A 20,991-nucleotide genomic window follows, 5' to 3' on the forward strand; every position below is an offset into this window, starting at 1 on the left:
TACAATAACAAAGCATATAGAAGTGAGGTATCACTTCAAATGTACTCTTTTGAAAGAGCAACAACTAAAGCTTAGAAAGCTGCACACATCACACTTCTACAAACATGTTGACAAAAGCGGTTAACAAGGAGAAATTAAGATTTTGTTCCTCTTCAATTCGTAATTAAGGATAAGAAGCTAGAATAGAAAGCAATCACAGGTTTTCTCGAGATTAGTCTCCAAGAGGAAGATTGTTAAGTATAGAGCTTGATTTATCCTTGGAATTCTCATTTAAAAAGCACACATTTGTAAGACCCTCGTTATGAGGAGAAGCATCATGTGTGAGAAAAAAAAATCAGTCGTTGAAAAGCAAAAAATATATACCTATCAAAACATTTCTTTTCACCAAATTATTTTGACTAGATGATAGCCGAAAAATGGCCGATAGAGGTAGACACATCGCCGATGGCCGATTTTGGGTGGATGCTCAACACATGGACAACTGCTTCTCATGTGAGAGAGCAATCTATAGAGGCTTCCTTGCATCTATAAAAAGAGGCTTCTCCTATACATGATAATTAGAAGTGAGAAGAAGCAATAAGTGTAAAGTAGAGAGAGAATGATGCAATACAACCATTAAAGGTTTCTAAGCTCTTTGTAAATTACTTCAAGTTTGAAGTGTAAAGCCATTGAGTGCCTACTTTTGTGTGGATGTAGCCCACACTTGGGTGAACCACACATCTCTCTCTCTCTCTCTCTCTCTCTCTCTCTCTCTCTCTCTCATTCTCTCATGTATGTTTTATCTCTCTCCATTCAATACACCACTCTAATTGCTACTTATTGATCCTTTAGTCGTAGCAATAATCACCACTAACCATATATGCATATCTATGTCCACTAGAATCAAGAGATTGATGCCGTATCTCTTTGGTGAGTAAAGTGCTAGTACACTAAATGCATATTTTCAGCTATCTGTAGAGTTACTTATGGCTGTGTTAAATATTACTAGCAAAGATCATAGCAAAAAGCTAGCTTTTGTATTTTCATCATAATTGAGTCCCTTCAATGTGAGCAATATAAACAAACTGTTGAACTCATTCAAATGTGAACTGACACGGCTAGTCTCTTTCATGTTTAAACACAACTTTTTTCATAAGAAACGCTTTTTTAAAGCACTTCTATTATCCCATGCTAAGAATAAAGACTCTCATAAATCCTTCGCATTGGTCTTGTCCATAATAGTGAGAAACAAGGATTCGCCAAGATGCAAACAAATAGTCGCTCTAGCATGAGCATCAAGCTCCTCTCATTGATCATCAACGTATGCATTCTCTTTGTCCTCTTTCATGGCACTGCAATACCCTTATTAATCAACACGTTTAACATGCATTGTTTCCAAATCGTGAAGTTTATAGCATTAGAACTCTTCATGTAATATCCATCTCTCTCAAAAATACTATCTATAACTACAAAGACCAAATACAAGAGAATCAAACTTTGGATTTATGGCAAATTTTTTTACGAAAATTTCTAGTCTTCTTTACACAGAGAATGCACTTAAGAGTGCCATTGAGCTTAAGTGCATAATGCAATTGCTGTCAATAGTGTATGGGAAACATTGTATCTATATTCAGAGAACATGTAATCCATGTGCCCAAAATGGCTAACAATCTAGAGGAAATTAAGATCTATGATCTCTCAATGAGAACCCAAAAGTGTACATGAGTACCAACAAATGTATATCATAATACAAACCGCTCTCAACATACATAGAGAGCAAAACACTTTTGTATGCAAAAGCAGCTATCCCTTGTAAATAAACTGCATCTATAAAGCTGTTGCTAAAATCTACGCTTTGATCGAAATGAAGACCTCGGTCAGAACCCCAACACTAACACCATCTATGATGCCAATGCAAAAAACTCACCTCCAAGCAATGTATTCGAGAAAGCAATCTCTTGAGAGCCTCTATGATAACAAAAAGTACACTTCAAATGCAAGACTACACCGTGGTAGCCATCATCAAACACACCTTGGCACTCTCTCGTCAACAACAGAGTGTGTTTGTATGCCAAAAGAAGACATAGAGATGTCTATATGAAAAATACTTGGAAGTGATGCCGATGGCATATGATGATTGTTGGAGATAGATAATTGAGATACATAAGATCAACAAGATGCGAAGAGGTCGATTTTTAAAAATGGAGTCGATGGTGTAGCCGAAAAATCTCGAGTCAAATCCGATACCAAAATGCCGACTGAAAACTACCTTCTTCTATGTTACTCAATCGAAGATCCTGAGGGCGAAGACGGCTTTGAAAGGGGGGTAAAATCGCAAGACTCATACAGGAAATACTCCCGACACGATGAGGAAGCTGCAAAACCAACCGAAACCAAATTCCTACCTAAAACTACACGCGACAGATGAATAATTCAACTCTCTTTCTCTCTCTCTCTCTCTCTCTCTCTCTCTCTCTCTCTCATGCTTTGAGCTCTTCACAAGCCCTCTTCTCTCTACTCTGATCATTGTGTGTTGTCGAGCTCACTTAGAGCTCTAATTCTTTGTACATAACATTAATTTACACAAGCCTTAGTTTGCCGAATAGAGGGAGCTCACAAGGATGCAATAAGGAGAAAAGCCACTCTCACCATAGCTCTCATACCAGGTGTGAGCGTGTGCAAAGCACGCACATGATAAGTGAAAAGGAGAAGAAACACAGTGTGTGGTGGAGCAGTGTGAAAAGGGGTAGACACTGTGTGGTTGAGCACCATATGAGAAGAATACTCATCCACTCCATTAATTGTTCTTTTAAACCAATAAATGAATTATATTAGTAATGAGTTAGTGGGTGTCCAACCAACATCAGCTCCATGTACTTCAAACAACCCAATGCGTGCATAGGTCAAATGGACAATAGTGTTAGGTCATACAAAATAGTAAACAGCATTGGTTATGGTAATCAAGGCTTCACAACACTCAACTTCTCTACCCTAGGCAAAGCTAGACAAAAAACATTCTAGTCATATAAGGAATGCAACAAAACGACGGACAACAAATTAAAAAACACATCTAACTGCCTCCCACCTCCATTAATGTGATGCACACATGGACCCAACAAGATGCAAGCACAACACGATCAAAATGTTTTTATTAAAAAAAAAAAGTAAAAATGTGTCAAATTTATCAAATTTTGTCTTTGAAAAGGCACATAGAAGATTTGTGAACCCTCTTGTTGACCAATGACGCCTTGTCTCAAAGCTAGCATGCAAGGCTTCCCATGCCCAAATGCTTTGAACCCTATCCACGGTGCAGTACTTTCTTTGGGACACTCACTCTTCAATTACCAATCAGAGGTTTGTTGCAGAGCTTTTTCTGCCAAAGTTCTCGGGTCCCATTCTTAACACATGAATCTTTGCTAACAAAGCTTGGGATCCCTGCTTACCCATACAAAATTCTGAAGTGATATATTTACACATTTGTAACATACAAAAGGGTACCAATGATGGAGTAGATACACAGATTGCAATAGTAAATTGTGTGTTATATTGATGAAATAGTAGAATGTGTGTTATATCGATGAAAAACGTATAGATTTGGGGTTTTTAAATTAGGCCTTGAACCCATGTAACATTGACGGTTTACATGTAGTGAACACCCTGAGAGAAAACCTTGTAGAAGAGAATAGTGGAAAGTGAGACATCTCCGCTCATTCCATGCTAGCAACCTGACTTCATCTTTCATGTGGGAACTTGGTACATGAATGAGGCATATCAAGTACAAGTCTATAACATTGCAGAACTGGAACAAGATATAGCAACACAAAATACGAAAACATAGACTTGTTTTACATCCTTGCAAGACTACATGAATCAAAATGAGTTGTTTATAGATCGACGTCTTCCTTTTGCAAGACTTCACAATTGTTCACCATAACAAAAACCTTCTGCTGGAGCACGTGCGTGCACACACAAATGCCTACTCACTACTGTATAGCAATACTCTATTGGATGCAACTGTCTAAAGAGTAAAAAGGTCCAGCCTTATATCTTGACACTCCCACACCAATAGGCACCCTGAACATATATATAAAACAAGCTTCTCCACTCAAAGCCATACTCTGGATTTGAAGCAAGGCATGCAACATGAATGGCCCTCCTGAATTTTGACCTAGAAAGGATCCCTAATACATATTAGAAGAAGGAAATAAAAATATTAATTTGCCTGTAGAAACCTCATCTCATAAGCGCTTTGCGCTCATATTTTCATCATTATCAATAAAGCATAAATAAGAGAACTGCTTCCATCAAGCAAGTTTGCATGAACGTCGTGCAAAAACCTCATCTCAGAAGCAGTCTGTGCTCGTATTTTCATCATCATCAACATTGCATGAACTCTCAGAGAATTGCCTCCATGCAAAGTTGGCAACCTTGTGCTGATAGTCCCCCATTTCCAAAACCAAAATGCCAACCACCTGTTTGCACCAGATTGAGAATACAAAACTGCTCCATTTATAGAGCTCACTTAATTGCCGCCTCGGAATTTATGTTGATGAAGTGCTGGTCAAAGACTCAACATTCTGTGGGCGCGAGAAACATTAAGGCCTCGATCCGGATCTACCTCCGGATCCTCTTTGTGAAGGATACATCTCTACGAGCTTCAGCAGCTTATAAGAGCAGATCCAGACAAAACAGATGGAAGCTTCAATCAAGCCATGTTAACCTTTTTAAGTTAGACCACACTCCACTTTACTTATTTCATAAATAACCACTCGCCAGAACTTGACAACAAAGAGTTCTGCCTCATCTACAAATATATTCTCCAAAAGCTTCAGCAGATGGGTGGGAGTCATGTGCTTTTTTGCACTGGTAATGATGAAATCGACGAGGGTGGCCTCCTCTTCTCCTAAGAACTCAAAAATCTTCTTTGAAACCCAAGGTCTTATTCGTTCATGCAGGCCATGCTGCACAATGTAATGAATTAACTAAAAATCTCTCAATCAATCAATCAATCTCTCTCTCTCTCTCTCTCTCTCTCTCTCTCTCTCTCTCTCTCTCTCTCTCTCTCTCTCTCTCTGAGTGTGTGTGTGTGTGTGTGGAAAGGAGGCTGATTTTATTGCTTGAAAATCTTCCAGAACCCCCAAATGGTGCCTATTCTGACAGCAAGTACGTCACCGTTTACGTAGCAGGCCTGTAGACACGGAAAACTGTAAAACAAGATACAACTAGGCGCATGGCCAAACAGAAAAGACTGAAGGTCAAGATGAGGAGTACACCAACTACGGGAGATATCTGATGGAAATGGGGGCCTCACATGGATTGGCCATACTTGCCATACAACAATTTCCTGCAGCAGCTGGTTTTACTTGCTTCCCAACTGAGCGCCATCCCTTGCATTCACGATTTCACAGTAGGACCCAGACCAGTGGGTGTAGCAGTGGATCATGCTCTCTTGACATTTTCAGTTTCCTTTCAGTACAGTACAGCTCAGATGTCAGGCGGGAGAACACATACCCACTATACGTTTACACTAGAGATTGACTCCGTTTACACAGAGGAGATCTATGGTCGTCTATGTCCAGCAGCCAGGCCAAGACTCTCAGTGGAGGTAATCACCACTTTGCTGACTGAGACACTGCATGCTGCAGCAGCAGAGGCATACCCACACACTCAGCCTTAGCAGAGATGCCATCTTGGGAGCATGCCTCATAACACTTGGTATGACGAGGAATGCAAAGAGACGATAGCATAGTTTCAGAGGGATCTTCTCCTAGGGGTCATCGATCACAGACAGTCTCGGATAGCCTTCCGGCACCTGTGCGACAGAAGAAGCGAGCGTTCCTAGCTCAAATGGAGAGAGATTTATACCAGTTGTTCTTGAGTAGAGACTCAGAAGAGGCATGACGTCTCTTTCATGAGCACTCTCCTCCTCCAGTGACTCTCCCCTGATGTGTGGGGTCAGTGCAACATCCTTATATACGGTCCCTAGACAGACATCCCTTCCAGATCCTCCTTAGCCATGCCCATCTACGAGTACTTTCTTTACAACTGAGATGGTAAAGACGGCCATTAATAGGATGAAAACAAGGAGGGAATATAATCATGATGGTCTAGTAGCAAAGCACTTTATATATGCTAGAGATATGCTGACAAAGGTTCTTGCAGTTCGGTTCAATAGGGTCATGTGCGAGGGTCTACTTGAGACTTGGAGATTGTCTACTATTGTGCCTATCTTCAAGGCAAGGGATCCTAAGGTGCCTAGAAACTACCATACTATTATGATTCGACACACATTGGCACCGTTGTATGAATCTATCCTTGAGCAATAGTTGCGGGCAGAGAGTGAGGGCATACAGGCAGCCAGACAAGCCGGTTTCAGAGGAGGCTTCTCCACTCTTGATTATATTCTGACAGTCAGAGCCATCATTGAGGAGGGCAAGGCACATGGGAGATGGATCTATTGTAGCTTTGTAGATTTTCGCAAAGTATTTGAAATGGTGCCCAGAGCCCGATTGATGCGCAAACTACAAGAGATGGGAGTGCCCCATAAGTTGATTTGGGGGATCATGACCCTTTACAGATCAGTGATGAGACATGTACGTACTCCAGAGGAGATATCTGACTTAGTTCACTCCACTATTGGAGTGAAACAAGGCTGTCCATTGTCTCCTACTCTGTTTGGTATGTATAAAGATGAGTTTTCGGATTACATTGACAGAGAAGGTGACAGAGGTGCCCAGCTAGCAGGGACATGGATTCCATTGTTGTTATGTGTTGATGACATTGTGTTGATCTCTCACTCACCCGAGGGTATGCAACAAAATTTGGATGCATTACATAGGTTTGCAGAGGATAGCGGATTGTTTGTAAACCTTGGTAAAACCAAGGTTAGGGTGTTTAACACCGCATTGCAGTGGATGAGGAGATCAACACCTACATTCACTTATGGTCAGGAGGTCGTGGAGTACACAGATCCATACACCTATCTTACTGGGCCAAGGTTTTCTTTCAGGAGAGCAGTAGAGACTAGATTGACCAGAGCATATAGCCTTGAGAGGATGTGTTCGAAGGTTCAATTCCAGGAACCCGGCAAGCAGGATTCAGGAGAGGTTTCTCCACTCTTGACCAGATTCTGACACTCAGAGCTATTATTGAGGAGGGTAGACACCATGGCAAGAGGATCTATTGTAGCTTTGTGGATTTCCGCAAAGCTTTTGACACAATGCCGAGAGCCAGACTTATACGTAGACTACAGGACAAGGGTGTGCCTATAGAGCTGATATGGGGTATTTTGGCTTTATACAGGACAGTGATGGGGTGGGTACGCACTACTGAGGGAATGTCTGACATGGTCCACTACACTATTGGAGTGAAGCAGGGATGCCCCCTATCTCCGACTCTTTTTGGGATGTATGTGGATGAGTTTTCAGACTATGTAGAGCGTCAGGGAGACAAAGGGGCTCAGCTAGCAGGGACATGAATTCTGTTGTTACTATATGCTGCTGATATTGTGTTGATTTCTGACTCTCCACAGGGGGTGCAACGTCATTTAGATGCTTTGCATACATTTGTTCGTGATAGTGGATTGTCTGTCAACCTTGGGAAAACCAAGGTTATGGTGTTCAACACCACACCATAGTGGGTCAGGAGGTCAGCACCCACATTTACGTATGGCTAGGAGACTGTGGAGTACACAGATGCATATACCTATCTTGGGGTAGTTTTCGGTGGACCGGTATTTTAAATGGGGAGAGCATCAGAGAACAGACTGACCAGAGCATGGGTAGCCTTGGGAGGACTGGAGAGGATGTGTTCGCAGGTTCAGTTTCAGGAACCGCGAACAAAGCTCTGGCTTTTTGACACTCTAGTGACTTCAGGTATGCTCTACGGAGTTCAGGTACGGGGACCCTCAGTAGACCATCATGGGAGATCTGGCAACACAGATGGATGGAGATATATGGAGAGGCCTTTGGTCTCTATGATCGCTCGGATGATTCGAGCTAAGGCCTCAGTGCCGCATGAGATTATCCGACCCGAGCTAGTCCCCCCCCCCCCCCCCCCCCCCCCCCACCCCCCCTCGTGGTTGAGGCATTGACTAGATCAGTATCCTTTATACACAGTTTATGGGATCTCCCCACGGACAGATATGCTCGGCTTGCCCAGGAATCATCGCGACAACTAGCGCTACAAGGCAATACAAGTATGGACAGATGACTGCATGGTTTCAGTCACATGGTTTCACCATGGATAGATTGCCTCCATTTCAATACTTCCTGGATGCACCCTCCATGTCTCTCACACAGACAGAGATCACCAAACCCATACGCCAGGATCTTATTCGGCTAGATACCAGGAGCACATGGATACAACCGACACAGGAGTTGGGCACGAAGATGGCCTTCTACAGAGAGTATCTTCTCCAACTCACGGAGGATGGTTTTGTGACTAGGCCTGCATACATGGATACGCACTTATCTCATGGGATACGATGCGCTATTGGGCAGATACGCACATCCTCACATCAGCTCCAGATCGAGACTAGCCAATTTCGAGGGTACCAGGAGGGGCCAGGATATGTCACTTAGAGCTAGAGACAGAGTTGCACTACACATGTCATTGCCCAGCGTACTTTGAGATACGCGGCAACTTCCACTGTCTGTTCAGAGAGGGTTTCGGACCATTTTCTAGAGTCATGAGATACGAGGATCAGAGATGTCTCGGATTGTTCCTACTAGAGCTGCGCAGACTACTGACCACAGAGGAGATTGATGAGATCCGCCAGAGATCGATGCTGGATCTCCTGTGATTTAGCTATTTAGCTATCCCAGCCAACTGCTTACTTTGCTTAGTTCACATCCAGCAGCTTAGGATTCCATAGTATTTTTGTTTTGTTATGTTGTTATTTTGTTACTCTGACGTTGTATCAGATCCACCACATTGTAACTTGCTGGTCTCATAGGTCACTTTGGCCTTTTGAAGACGTTAATATAACATTTCATTTCATTTTCATTTCTCTCTCTCTCTCTCTCTCTCTCTCTCTCTCTCTCTCTCTCTCTCTCTCTCTCTCTCTCTCTCTCTCTCTCTCTCTCGCTCGCCAAAATGCTGATTTCTCTGAGGGCAAATACATGACTGATATACAAAGAAGGCCCAAGGGCAACATCTATCAAACCATATACAACTAGCTACAAGGGCATACACAAAAACTCCATGAAATGAAAGGCCAAGGGGAAAACCTCTCCTAAACAGAGTAAAAAGTGCTCTAGCCATCTAAGGAAGAGAGAGCATGACAGCTGCCTCTGAAACATGGGCACTTCCCACCGATAGTGCTCTCAGCAACTATACTCCAAAATCCCAAAAACGACAAAGCCATCAGCGAACGCCCACCAACTAGGACCATCTGCAACCATGGTCTGAGGAGACACAGAAGAGTGGTAACAGTCGATGACGAAGATGACAGATAAGAAGCAACTAGCATCACCAAAAAATCTACCCAGGGGAGTCGGGGAAATCAAGAGGGAAAACCATCAGGAGCACTAAACTCAAGCTACTGAGGTCTCTGCCACTGTAGAGGACAGTCCACTTGCTGAAGGTGGCTCCTGTAATCCAAAATTGGGGAGACTTGGGGCCCGCCAAAAGACGTCAATCAGCAGAAAACCTGGTAGAGAGGGACGAGCCAGCAAGCTCAAGCACACCCTAACAGCCCACCGCACAACACCAAAAGAAAACAAGTGGGTAAAAACCAAACGCAGCAGAAACAAAGAAAAGATCAAAAACCAGAAATCCAAAAAGAAGACCAAAACATGCATTCAAACCAAGCTTCACACACCCATCCCAAACACACACACACACCCAGAAGCAACATCCAAAGCATGAAAACTAAAAGAAACTAAACAAACAGTGCAAATCAACAAGTCCCATGCACCCACACACCACGCGCACAAGAGCAAGGTTGAAAGCATAGAATATACAAAAATATACGCCAAAACCAAGCCAACAAGGAAAAGAAAACCAAAATAAACCAAAAACAGATCGAGCATAAAAAGAAGAAATGCAAGCAAGCACCATAGCAAAAGCTAGCAGCCACAAAGGCAGCACAGTCGAGGGCATCAGCAAAAGCGCAAGACACCTTGTCCGCAGTCAGTTACTGCAGCTGGCGTCAGTGACAACAGCAAAGTGAATGTGGCGAAGTGAATGCGGCTAAAACTACGGAAAGCTTGCGCCCATGCTTATCTGTCTAGCACTCGTTTTGGACTGCCATGTGCAAGGCCTTACATTTTGAACCAAAACTAGTTAATCTAGTGGCGGCTTGTGATTGGTATTCCAATATCTTGAAAATAATCCTTATTAGATATTTTCCAAAGATGGACTATTGGGCTTTCTAACTTGGTTTTGGTTTAATGAGCACACCTCTCTCTCTCTCTCTCTCTCTCTCTCTCTCTCTCTCTCTCTCTCTCTCTCTCTCTCTCTCTCTCTCTCTCTCTCTCTCTCTCTCTCTCTCTCTCTAAAATATAGGTTTAAATAAAAGACAAGGAATTGTTGATATAAGGAGGACCCCTCATAGACCCACTAATGGCGCTTTGGAGGGCCTTCTAGCTGCCATAACTGTGCCCCATACACTACACATCAGAGCACTTAACTGTCACAAAGGAGCATGATGGCAGCATTACCGACACAGAGCAACAATTTTTGCACTGGGGAGTGCTTCAACCACCCCCCACACTATTGAAACGCTTTTATGACTACTTGTAGGCAGTTCCACTACCTGCTGTCTGTAGGTGCTGGTTCTGGGTTTCCAAAGGGCCCTCTCATCTCTCTTGAATAACTGATTCATTGGCATATATGGACTACTGGGCTTTCTATTTTGAAGCTTGATCAGTGAGTGCCTTTCTTTCTCTCCGTCTCTCAACAACTTGCACAGGGAGTCACAAACAAAATACAAGTCTTTTTCTTCCGTAATGATTAATTGATTAAATCAAATCAAAGAAAAAAGAAAAGTAGGTAGTTTGGCCTACTTTGAGACATCTACCCTTTCAACTATCAAACACATTCAAGACATGTAAGTTGTACGTATAGCATGTGGCCATGGTAAAGCTTGTTCTTTGCAAATGACACGTCCATCTACCAGCAAGAAACCCACCAGAGCAGCAATCCGCGAAGGCGTTTGATGTGACCTATGACCCCCAATTGGGAATCAAAAAGAAAAGCATTGTGCATAGACCATATGTGTGAAAGACCCAACCATCGGAAAAAAGTAAAGATGACATGATATGCTGGAGGTGTTGAGAGTAACCACTGCTCAGACTTCTTAAGACTCCCCCGCAAATAACCACAAGGGTCCGGGCCATGAGTATGAACAAGCATTCACAAACATCATTTCTCACTACTCCACCCGGGAGTTAAAAAAAATCACCATGCATTGAAACCACTATTAAACCAGAGTCATGAAGTGCTAGAGGAGCTGGCGATGGGTGTAGAAGAGCCCACGAGCACACAGAGAGAGAACTCGAACGCTGTTGCAGAGAGAGCGAGAGAGCGTACGATTTGTTAGTGTGTTTCTTGGGCACACAACTAAAAGCCCTATGTTTTATTATTAAGGGTACAAACTTGTGACCATTTAAATGGCCTTTGGGTGTGAACACACCCGAGTATAAAAGAATGAATAAATGAGTAAAAGAGGCTATAAGAGGGCCTTTAGACCCAACAACCTCCCACTTAAAGGCCCGATGTGGTACCTTTAAGTAACTCCCACTAAGTGTAAGCAATGCTGATGTTGTGTCTTAGCAAGACACTTAGTGAGAACATCTGCAGGGTTATCCTGTGTCTTGACCTTTGTCAATGTGACAAGGCCATCATCCAATACCTGTCGTATAAAATGGTAACGCACATCAATGTGTTTGGTACGAGCATGGAACATGGCATTCTTGTCAGGCATACAACACTCTGACTATCACAACCAAGCACTGGAGCATATGCAGGAAGACCAAAGTCTCTGACCAACCTGCCAAGCCAAATAGCTTCCTTAGAAGCCTCTGTGGCTGAAATATATTCAGCCTCTGTAGTGCTCAGTGCCACTGTAACCGGCCCGTAGGGCGGTAGGCGTTGGCTTTCACCCGAAATTCTTTACTTTATACACACGCACAGAGCACTTTGCAAAGAGAACATGCAATGGGAATTAACACTTAATCACACACACAGCTCGGAAGCTAGAATGCTCCGAGCAGACGCCGACAACCTGTAGGCCCCAAAATTGGCGCCCCTTTCGGTATTTCTTTATTCTTTAGGAGGGTAAATTACAAGGTAAATTACAAGGTAAGGTCCTGGGAATCCTTCACGTGTATCCACCTAGATACCATTTGATTTGGCCAAATTTCGGCAGCATAACAACCCCAAAACTTGCGCGAAACCAATTCCCCTGCTGGAACTCGCTTGCACTGTCGTATACCCTCTGATTCCTGTCCAAAAACAGTAAATTCAGCACGCTGTATTTACTGGTTTTTGCCCTGTTTTCAGCCCCAAACAGTCCCCTAACTGTCCTTTGCCAATGGGGCACGATTCCCAATGATCCTGGCGTCCGTACGGCTGAAAAACAGTGAATTTACAGCGCATACACAGCGCTGATTTTGCACCTGTACGGTGAGGTTATGACCCTCTCCAGTGCCTGCTTTGGAGCAGCAGTTAGCTACCCCTGTTCCTGCTCAAGGAGGCTCTTGCCTCAGCACAAAAGCATGAACCCACACAACTGTACATCAGTCAAATGAGTAGCCCTCTTGTGGGGCATCACATAACTGCACGTAGGGGGGAGAGAGAGCAGTGTGTAGTGTGCAGGGCATCACTCCTAGCACCACACTGTACATGAGAGGGAAAGAAAGCACTCCATAGCTCTTAACCTGTGACAAAAGCTGAAATGAGGCCTCTCCCAGCATAAAAATCAGCGCCCATTTTTTTGCAAGAGGAAAGTTCACCAAAATGTGACACTTGGCGCATTTTCAAGCATTTTCCCGTTTCGGGTTCGCCGCTTAAAAATATCCCAACTGACGCGTCGGTTGACTTCGCGGCAGAGTTATAAAGTGTTCCCCTAGTCATACCGGAGGTAATGACGCGAACACATTTCACGGCCCAAAATAGCAGTTCCCTAAATTTTAGGAGATGCTTCCGTTGGGCTCCCACTGGTCTTCTGACCATCTATCCTCATTGGAGCCACATCCAAAAGTGCAATGTGGCCCAACTATCGGATACTTTTTGTTGGTAGTCCCACCTTGACTTTACGCCTTAATTGAGTTCACTTCCTAGTATCCACCAACTTGCTAAGTGCGACGGGGGGACCTATATGATCTTGCTCTGAGCCTAGACATCCTCTTACCATACGAATTCCAGTGCCGACCACTTCCCGTCTGCGGGTGAATCTACCGTTCACATTGGCCATACAATGTCCGACCGTTTGCTACTTCAAGAAGAGGGTCTCAAAACAAATAAAATAAACCCCATTGGAAAGAAACCAACAACCAAGGTTAGCAGTTGCCACATCTCTGTGACATGGTTAATAACTGCCACGTCCTCGTGACAGCCACAATCTTCTGTAACCTTGAACACCATGAAATAGCACCTCCAGCAAGTGTGAATACATACCCACTGGTAGACTTTTTAGTGTCAAGATCACCTGCCATGTCCGAATCACAAAATCCCCGCAATGATAGTGTACCCTTGCCATAACATATACATGTGTCCAGTGTACCTTTTAAGTACCTGAATATGCTCTTCACTGCCTCCCAATGTGGTTTGCCAGGATTAGACATGAACCTGCTAACAACTCCCACTGCATAAGCAATGTCTGGTCGTGTAGCAACCATGGCATATATCAATGAACCACAAGCTGAAGCATAAGGAATGCCTTTCATAGCATGAGCAGCTATATCATCTTTTGGGCAATCAAGCTTGCTAAGCTTTGTGTGCGTAGGTAAGGGCACACCAAGAGGCTTAGCATCAGCCATATTAAATCTCTCAAGTACTTTCTTGGTGTACTTGTCTTGAGAAAGGAATAAAAGACGCTTCTTTCTATCCCTCCTAATACGCATACCCAAAATATGTTCAGCTGCACCCAAATCTTTCATCGATTCAGCTCCTTTTTCAAAGCATTCAAAGTCTCCTTATGCTTGCCAGCAATCAACATGTCATCCACATATAGGACTAGCACAATAAGACTACCATCAGGAGCCTTTTTAGTGTAAAGACAGTGATCTGCTTGACTACGTTTGAAACCATGATTGAGCATAAAAGTATCAAACTTTTTGTACCACTTTCTAGGAGCTTGTTTCAGCCCATACAAGCTGCGTTTTAGTTTGCATACCAAATGCTCTTTCCCTGGAATGACAAAGCCCTCAGGCTGCAGCATATACAGCTCCTCATCCAAGTCACCATGTAAGAAAGCAGTGATCACATCCATTTGATCAAGCTCCAAATCCAAGATAGCACATAGAGCAAACAACACACGGAGAGTAGACATCTTCACTACAGGTGAGAAGATTTCCTGGAAGTCAATGCCTTCCTTCTGTGCATAACCCTTGGCAACTAAACGCGCTTTGTATTTGGGTTTGTCATCAACACATTTGATCTTATAAACCCACTTGTTAGGAATAGCGTTCCTATCTTTGGGCAAATGCACAAGCTCCCAAGTATTATTTGCATACAGTGATTGCATCTCAGATTTCATAGCAAGCTCCCACTTACTTTTGTCGTCACAAGACTGGGCCTCTTTGTATGTAAGAGGCTCTCCCTCTTCAGTCAACAAAACACAATCCAAAGATGGTTGAAACCTCTCTGGTTGACGTCTCTGACGTGTAGATCTCCTCACCCAATGATCTACATTTGCCGGTAAAGGGTCCACATCCTCAAGAATGATTCTGTTATCATTTAGCGGCTGATTTTCAGCATTTATACCCTGCTGTAAATCATTTTCAGCCTGCTGGTCATTGTGTTCTACCCCATTTTGTGCATCTATTTGTTGTCCATTCTCTTTTGGCTGTTGCACAAATGGTTGCTGCTCATTTTCAGCATCAATAGGCACCATATTTTCAGCCAAGGAAGGCTTTATGGCTGGCTGGTCATTATGAAATTTGACCCTCTTTTTATCATGGTCTACATGTGTAGCATTTTGGAGCAATTTAGCCTCATTAAATACTACATCTCGGCTGCGTACAACCTTCCTGTAATCAGGTAGCCATACTCTGTAACCCATCTCACCCTCATCTCCATAACCCATCATTAGGAAAAAAATGGACTCTCCATGGGCCTTGTAAGAATCCCTAATTTAAAGGAAGCCTGCCAAGATTAAGGGAGACAAAGGCTTTGAATGGGGCTATTTTGGTAGGGTCTCCTCCACCTTTGACCCCTAAAAAGGTAGGGGGAAGGGGGGGGGGGGGGGGGGGCGGGGCGGGGCGGGGCGGGGGGGGGGGGGGGGGGGGGGGGTAACCATTTAAAAAGTAGGGAAAGGGGGGGTAAACCATTTGAAAAGTAGGGGGGTAGGGGGTCTTCTCTCTCTAACTTTTTGGCCAACTTGTAAGTGGCCTCTTAACTCTCCCATGCCACCTAAGCAAATCCGTGGGTCAAAGAGGTCAAAAAAATGACTTTTTTCAAAAACTTTCAAAAAAACCCTATTCCCCCCTAAAAAGTATCCCCAACATATACACATAATAAAAAAACGATTTTTAAGTTAAATTACTCAAAATTCAACATTTTTTTACTCCCTCCAAACTTTTAGGAAATTCCCCCCAAAATTGAAAACTTTCCCTCCTAATCTAAGCTCCTCTCCTACACCCATCCCCCTTGCACCTGCACCTGCACCTACACACCCATCTCTCCATCCTTCAAGCTCCATCTCTCCATCCTACAAGCTCTATCTCTCCATCTTTCAAGCTCCATCTCTCCATCCTACAATGCCTCTTGACGACGTGACCAATGTCCCAGCAAGCTCTTCACGCGGTAGGTCTCTAGGGCTTTTCCTACGCCTACCTCAAGAGTATGTTCCGACAAAGAAAACATGCTTGGGTACATTACCTTCAGCCAACGAACACCGCGCTCAAGGGGAGAAGAATGTGGATCTCTGGACAGACGGATGCTTGTATCCAAAGGATCCTTCTCTCAATGTTCATCCGTCTTTTACAAACATTCCATCACTGTTGCAATACGTTGGAAATGGAGAGCAAGGTTTGTTGGGCTACTGCAAGAGACTCAACAAACACGAGATTGCGCGGTCCGAGATCTACTTGCGTCATTGGCAGTTTCTCAATGGGAGTTTCCACAATCTTCAAGATCAGATGCAAACAGCTACTAGTGCGCTTGAGGAGACAAAGAGCACCATCACAACCAAGGAAAATGTAATTAAAAAGCTTGAGGATACTCTTTCACACATGAAGAGTACTGCCATGGGAGGTAGGGTGAGGAAACGAGAGTTGTCCAAAATTCAGACTCTTGCACCACGTGGAGGTGCAAGAAAACGAAGGGTGACAGCTATGAGGTAACATGTTCTGTCCCTCATGTTGTTTAAGTCTTATACGGCTCATCATTGTTGTTTTGGGCAATAGGAACTTCGTCCAAGAAACGTGCGGCGGCGAGAATGCGGAAGCTAGGGCTACTTTACTTCGTTCTTGTTTCAACAAAGAGGATTTTATTGGGATGTTTGATGCTCCAGAGGCAAAACACTTGAAAGACGCAATCACTAAGAGAGTTCTTAGTGATTTTTCTAATATTGTCACTGATCTAGATGTTCAGGATATTTGTGATGCTGTTGGGATTAGTACCAAGGGCTATCAAGCAATACATCAAGTATTAAAAGATGCATTAAGAAGTCGAGGAGTCACGGAAAACCTATTCCCACTTCCTCACAGAGTGCAGATTGCCAAGAAGGTGTCAAATGAAGATGTTGTTCACCGATTAGGGGACTACTTGTATATTGAAGACATGATGCCTCTTCAACCGCTCCGTAGCAAATCACAAGGAAGGAAGGGCCGCGGGAAGGAAAGCGGTGTTGTTTCTAACAGTGTGTTGCGGACCGAAGGGTTTGTTTACACCAAATTCAACAATATCTTTGTGGACTTGATACGATTGCAGCAATCCATGGCGTTGAAGAGAATGAGCGTCACGCTTATGAATGAAGCCCTAGCTTATGCCAAGCAATCTTGCAGTTCGAGTGAAGCGACAAAGCCCTCTTTTAGTGTGCAATCAGAGAAGGATATATGGTGGCTTGGTGCAATTGAAGTTCCGAAAGAGACACATGAAGTCCTTGCATGGATTTTCAGTAGAATCCCATGGGTCACAAAGGTCATTAAAGCTCAAATAAACGGTGAGAAGCTCATGGTTCCAGGACCTGGGGAGTTTGATGTTGAATGGCATTTAGGTGGTGATCTAAAGACCATAAAGTGCATGCTTGGATGCAAACAAGGTGCAAATTCTTTACTACCCTGTCCATTCTGTACGAAAGGGCACAAGACAAGTCGAGCAACTCAAGTGGAAGGTCAGGACGAAGATAATGATAACCATATAAATAGGGAGTGGCAAACTTCGGTTCTTTCATGTGATATGCTGCAGGTGCCCAATAGGGATAGCAAAGATCCTGGGTGGAACCCCATAATTCCCTTCTCTCTCAACAATGTTCACTTTTGTACATTGCATGCGTTTATGCGAATATTTGATAGGATCCTAAAGCATCACATTGATTATGCTTTCACAATGAAGCCCCTTCAACGGTCAAAAGACTCCTTGCAAGGGGTGGAGACGCTCCTTAATGAGATTGGATGTCACCGATCAAGGGTGAACATTGTAGCAGAGACTTGTAGGGAGAAGACATAGGAGGTGGCACAGAAGGTTTCCATGAATGGAGCCAAGGCACGTCGATTTTTCAAGAAGATGTCAAAGTCTCCAATGCAAGTATCCAAGGCAAGTGTCGATCTAGCAAGTGAGAAGTGGTGGGAGTTGTGGAAAGATTTGTGTTCATGCACGACGGACAAAGATCCCAATGTGGAGGTTGCTAACCAACGCAAGCTAGTATGGTCATCCTTTCAAAAGGTTGTGCAACTGATGAATCTTTCAAGCACCACCGTTGAGCAGCAAGAGGAGTTCAAGAAGGTGCTTTATGAATTCACAAAGGCCGCTAAGGACGGATGGTCTGAAAGCAAGATTACACACTACATGGTTTGTTTTAACGGACTTAATACATATGCAATGTTTGAAAATGCAACTTTTCTATTCGCTTATCTCCTTTTTGGTTGTTTTAGCACATTCTCTATGCGCATGGTGCATACTTCATGGACCGCTATGGTTCGCTTGATATATGGAGTACACAAGGCATGGAGAAGTCCCACTATCGAGCAAAAGGAGTCTACTTCAAGAATACTCGGCATGGTGGTGGTAGTTCACACTCCAACTACCTCCAAGAGATGTTTAACTGGTTTTTTAGCCACACCTTTGGGAGAACTCGTACTATTGAGAAAGCAAGAGAATCGATGTTAGCAAAGCAGTTACGCAACGCTTCCCGTACTGCAGCATCCGAGAAGTGGAAACACTCGCGAGCGTCCCTAGGCCATGAAGCTTGGCGTGCAACTAATATCGAAAAGGCAGCGTTTGGACGTCACGTCAGCCGTCCGCATGATCCAGGTTTAGTTGTTAAATTCAATTGCTTTATTTGAGTTTCACTCAATTGGCCGCATAGTGTGAAAGGGCCCAAATCTCAAAAAAACCTATTTAAAGGTTGAAGGGGCTCATTTTGTAATTTTCCCTACTAGGTGCTACCATGGCAAGAACAAAACAAACAGCTAGGATTGCATATCCAGAGGGGCCGGATGGCCAACGACTCAAAGGTACAGCAACCATAGTAACAGGGAATGGCCGTTTTCAGGTCTCCGTTCCCCGTTCCCATTTCAAGTTCCCGTTCCAAATCCCCGTTCCGTGTTTCAAATGTGAGTACTCATAACACGGAATGGCATTTTGTTTCACGTCCTCGTTCCGCGTTCCCGTTCCGGTTTCCCGTTCCTGGTAACTATGACAGCAACAGAAGATGGAACTTCACAAGCTCAAGGTGAAGTCCACACAGAAGAAGCTGGAGCTTCAAATCAGCATGGCCAGTCCTCTACAGCAGCAAAAGAGAGACGGAAGCATCACGTTGTTGTCTATTCATCGGACTCCAACGATTTTGATGGCAACAGGGAGGATGAGAGCGACCAGGGCAAAGAAACAAACAACCAAAAGCAACCATCAGAAGGCTCCGAAGAGACGCAAACGGATCAAGATGCCCCATGGGTTGGCGTCCAAATACAAACTTATCAGACTCACATGTCTATTGGGGGTAAGACACTTCCTAAAGGGAGTGGACCTACACCATCACATCCGGTCAATAGTGAAGAGCACGAATCAGATGGAGAGTGGGTGGAATCAGATTATGAGGTGTTGGAAGTGTCTGTGCAGAAAAAAAAGAGAAAGAGCATTGTCTACAAGAAGAGGAAGCAAGCTGCCCCGACTCGTGCCAAAAATGCACCTCCACGTCGACCTCAGAAGGTACGAAAGCGCAGCCGTGCTTTTGCGGAGATTCGACACTATCAAAAGAGCACCGAGCTCTTGATTCGGAGGGCCCCTTTTGCAAGGCTATGCAGGGAGGTTTTGCAATTGTACAACACTCCATTTCGGATGGGCGCTGTGGCCATAGAGGCAGTCCAAGAGGCAGCAGAGCAATATTTAACTGGCATATTCGAGGATTCTAACCTCTGTGCCATCCATGCAAAGCGTGTAACCATTATGCCCAAGGATATGCAGCTTGCTCGCCGTTTGCGCCATGAGGAGTAGCTTGTAATTAGGCATCAACCTTTTTCGATTTACGGAACTCCAAGATTGGAAAGAATTTGAATACAAGCGTCTTTTGATTGTATATCCCACTCTGTCAGGGTGGTCTCGTACGGTCTTGTACGTTTTGTACACGTACGACGATGTGCGGTACTAAACGAACTAAAAAAAATTATGATGTACGTTGACGTTATGTACGTTCAAAATTTAAAAAAACAAATAATTCTTAAGCCTAAGGCTTAGGCCTTAAAGAAACTTGACATTTAGACAGATTACAATTATGAGAGCTTGAGAGGGAGAGACGATGGAGAGCTTGTCACTTGAGACTCGAGAGCTTCAATGGGAGCTTGAGGGGGAGAAACCCAAGGGAGAGAAGGAGAGCTTGAGCCTTGTCACTTGAGAGCTTCAATGGGAGCACATGGATGATGAGAGCATTGAGAGGCTAGAGCTTGTAGCTTGTAAGTTGTGTTGAGAACAAGGTGGAGGAGTTGCTTACATAGATTATAGGAAGAGGAAGAGCATGGGAGAGGGAGAGCATGGGGCATTATGGATGTGAAAGGGAGAGCATGGCAATAGGCATTGGTACATGCCACATGATTGCAAGCATGCTCCAAAACGGCTCCCTAAACGCCCACTAACGCGTGCAAAAACTGCCACCAACGGTCATAAACGGCTACATTTTTCAATCGTACAGAACGTACTAAACGTACGGAACGGAACGCGTCCGACCGAACGGTACTAGACGTCCCGTACGTTGAACGAAAACTACCCTGCACTCTGTGCATTGTATTGGGAAGAATTTGAATATAATCGTCTTTTATTGTATACCCCACTGCGCATTGTATTGTTTTAATTATGTACCATGCAATGTAGCACTGGTTCAAGTTTTGTCTACCTTCTATTATATGTATGTAGCCATTAGCTTGTTATTGTGAAAAATTGCCTACGTTTAGCACCTTGGCTAAGTGGGGCATGCACTTCCTGATGTATCCATGCTATGTGACTGACTATTGCATGGCAAAGACATATACAAAGTGTTGAAAATGGCTTGAAATGCCCCCAAATTGGCTGCCACAAGGGCGCACATTTGGGGCTTCCAGAGGCCTATGGATGGACATAATGCGCGCCCTTGTGGCAGCCTTTCCTAGTGCTTTCCAGACACTTTCCAGTGGTTTCCAGACAATTTTGACA

General features: G+C 43.9%; 1 protein-coding gene across 3 annotated transcripts in view; it reads right to left on the reverse strand.

Moving 5' to 3' along the window:
* Positions 1 to 4,084: 4,084 nt before the first annotated feature.
* LOC147451971 (RNA-binding motif protein 25-like) overlaps positions 4,085 to 20,991 on the reverse strand; it is an 89,889-nt gene continuing 72,982 nt past the window's right edge. For 2 of the 3 annotated variants that reach the window (XM_086517818.1, XM_086517820.1), the window contains exon 8: positions 4,085 to 4,961. In XM_086517818.1, the coding sequence (XP_086373944.1) occupies positions 4,704 to 4,961 (258 nt within the window). In that variant the 3' untranslated portion in view covers positions 4,085 to 4,703. The remainder of the gene's footprint in view (positions 4,962 to 20,991) is intronic. The other variant, XM_086517819.1, reaches the window with a different exon arrangement.

Source organism: Adiantum capillus-veneris, chromosome 8 (assembly GCF_014529385.1).
Source record: "Adiantum capillus-veneris isolate H3 chromosome 8, ASM1452938v2, whole genome shotgun sequence".
Lineage (NCBI taxonomy): Eukaryota > Viridiplantae > Streptophyta > Polypodiopsida > Polypodiales > Pteridaceae > Adiantum > Adiantum capillus-veneris.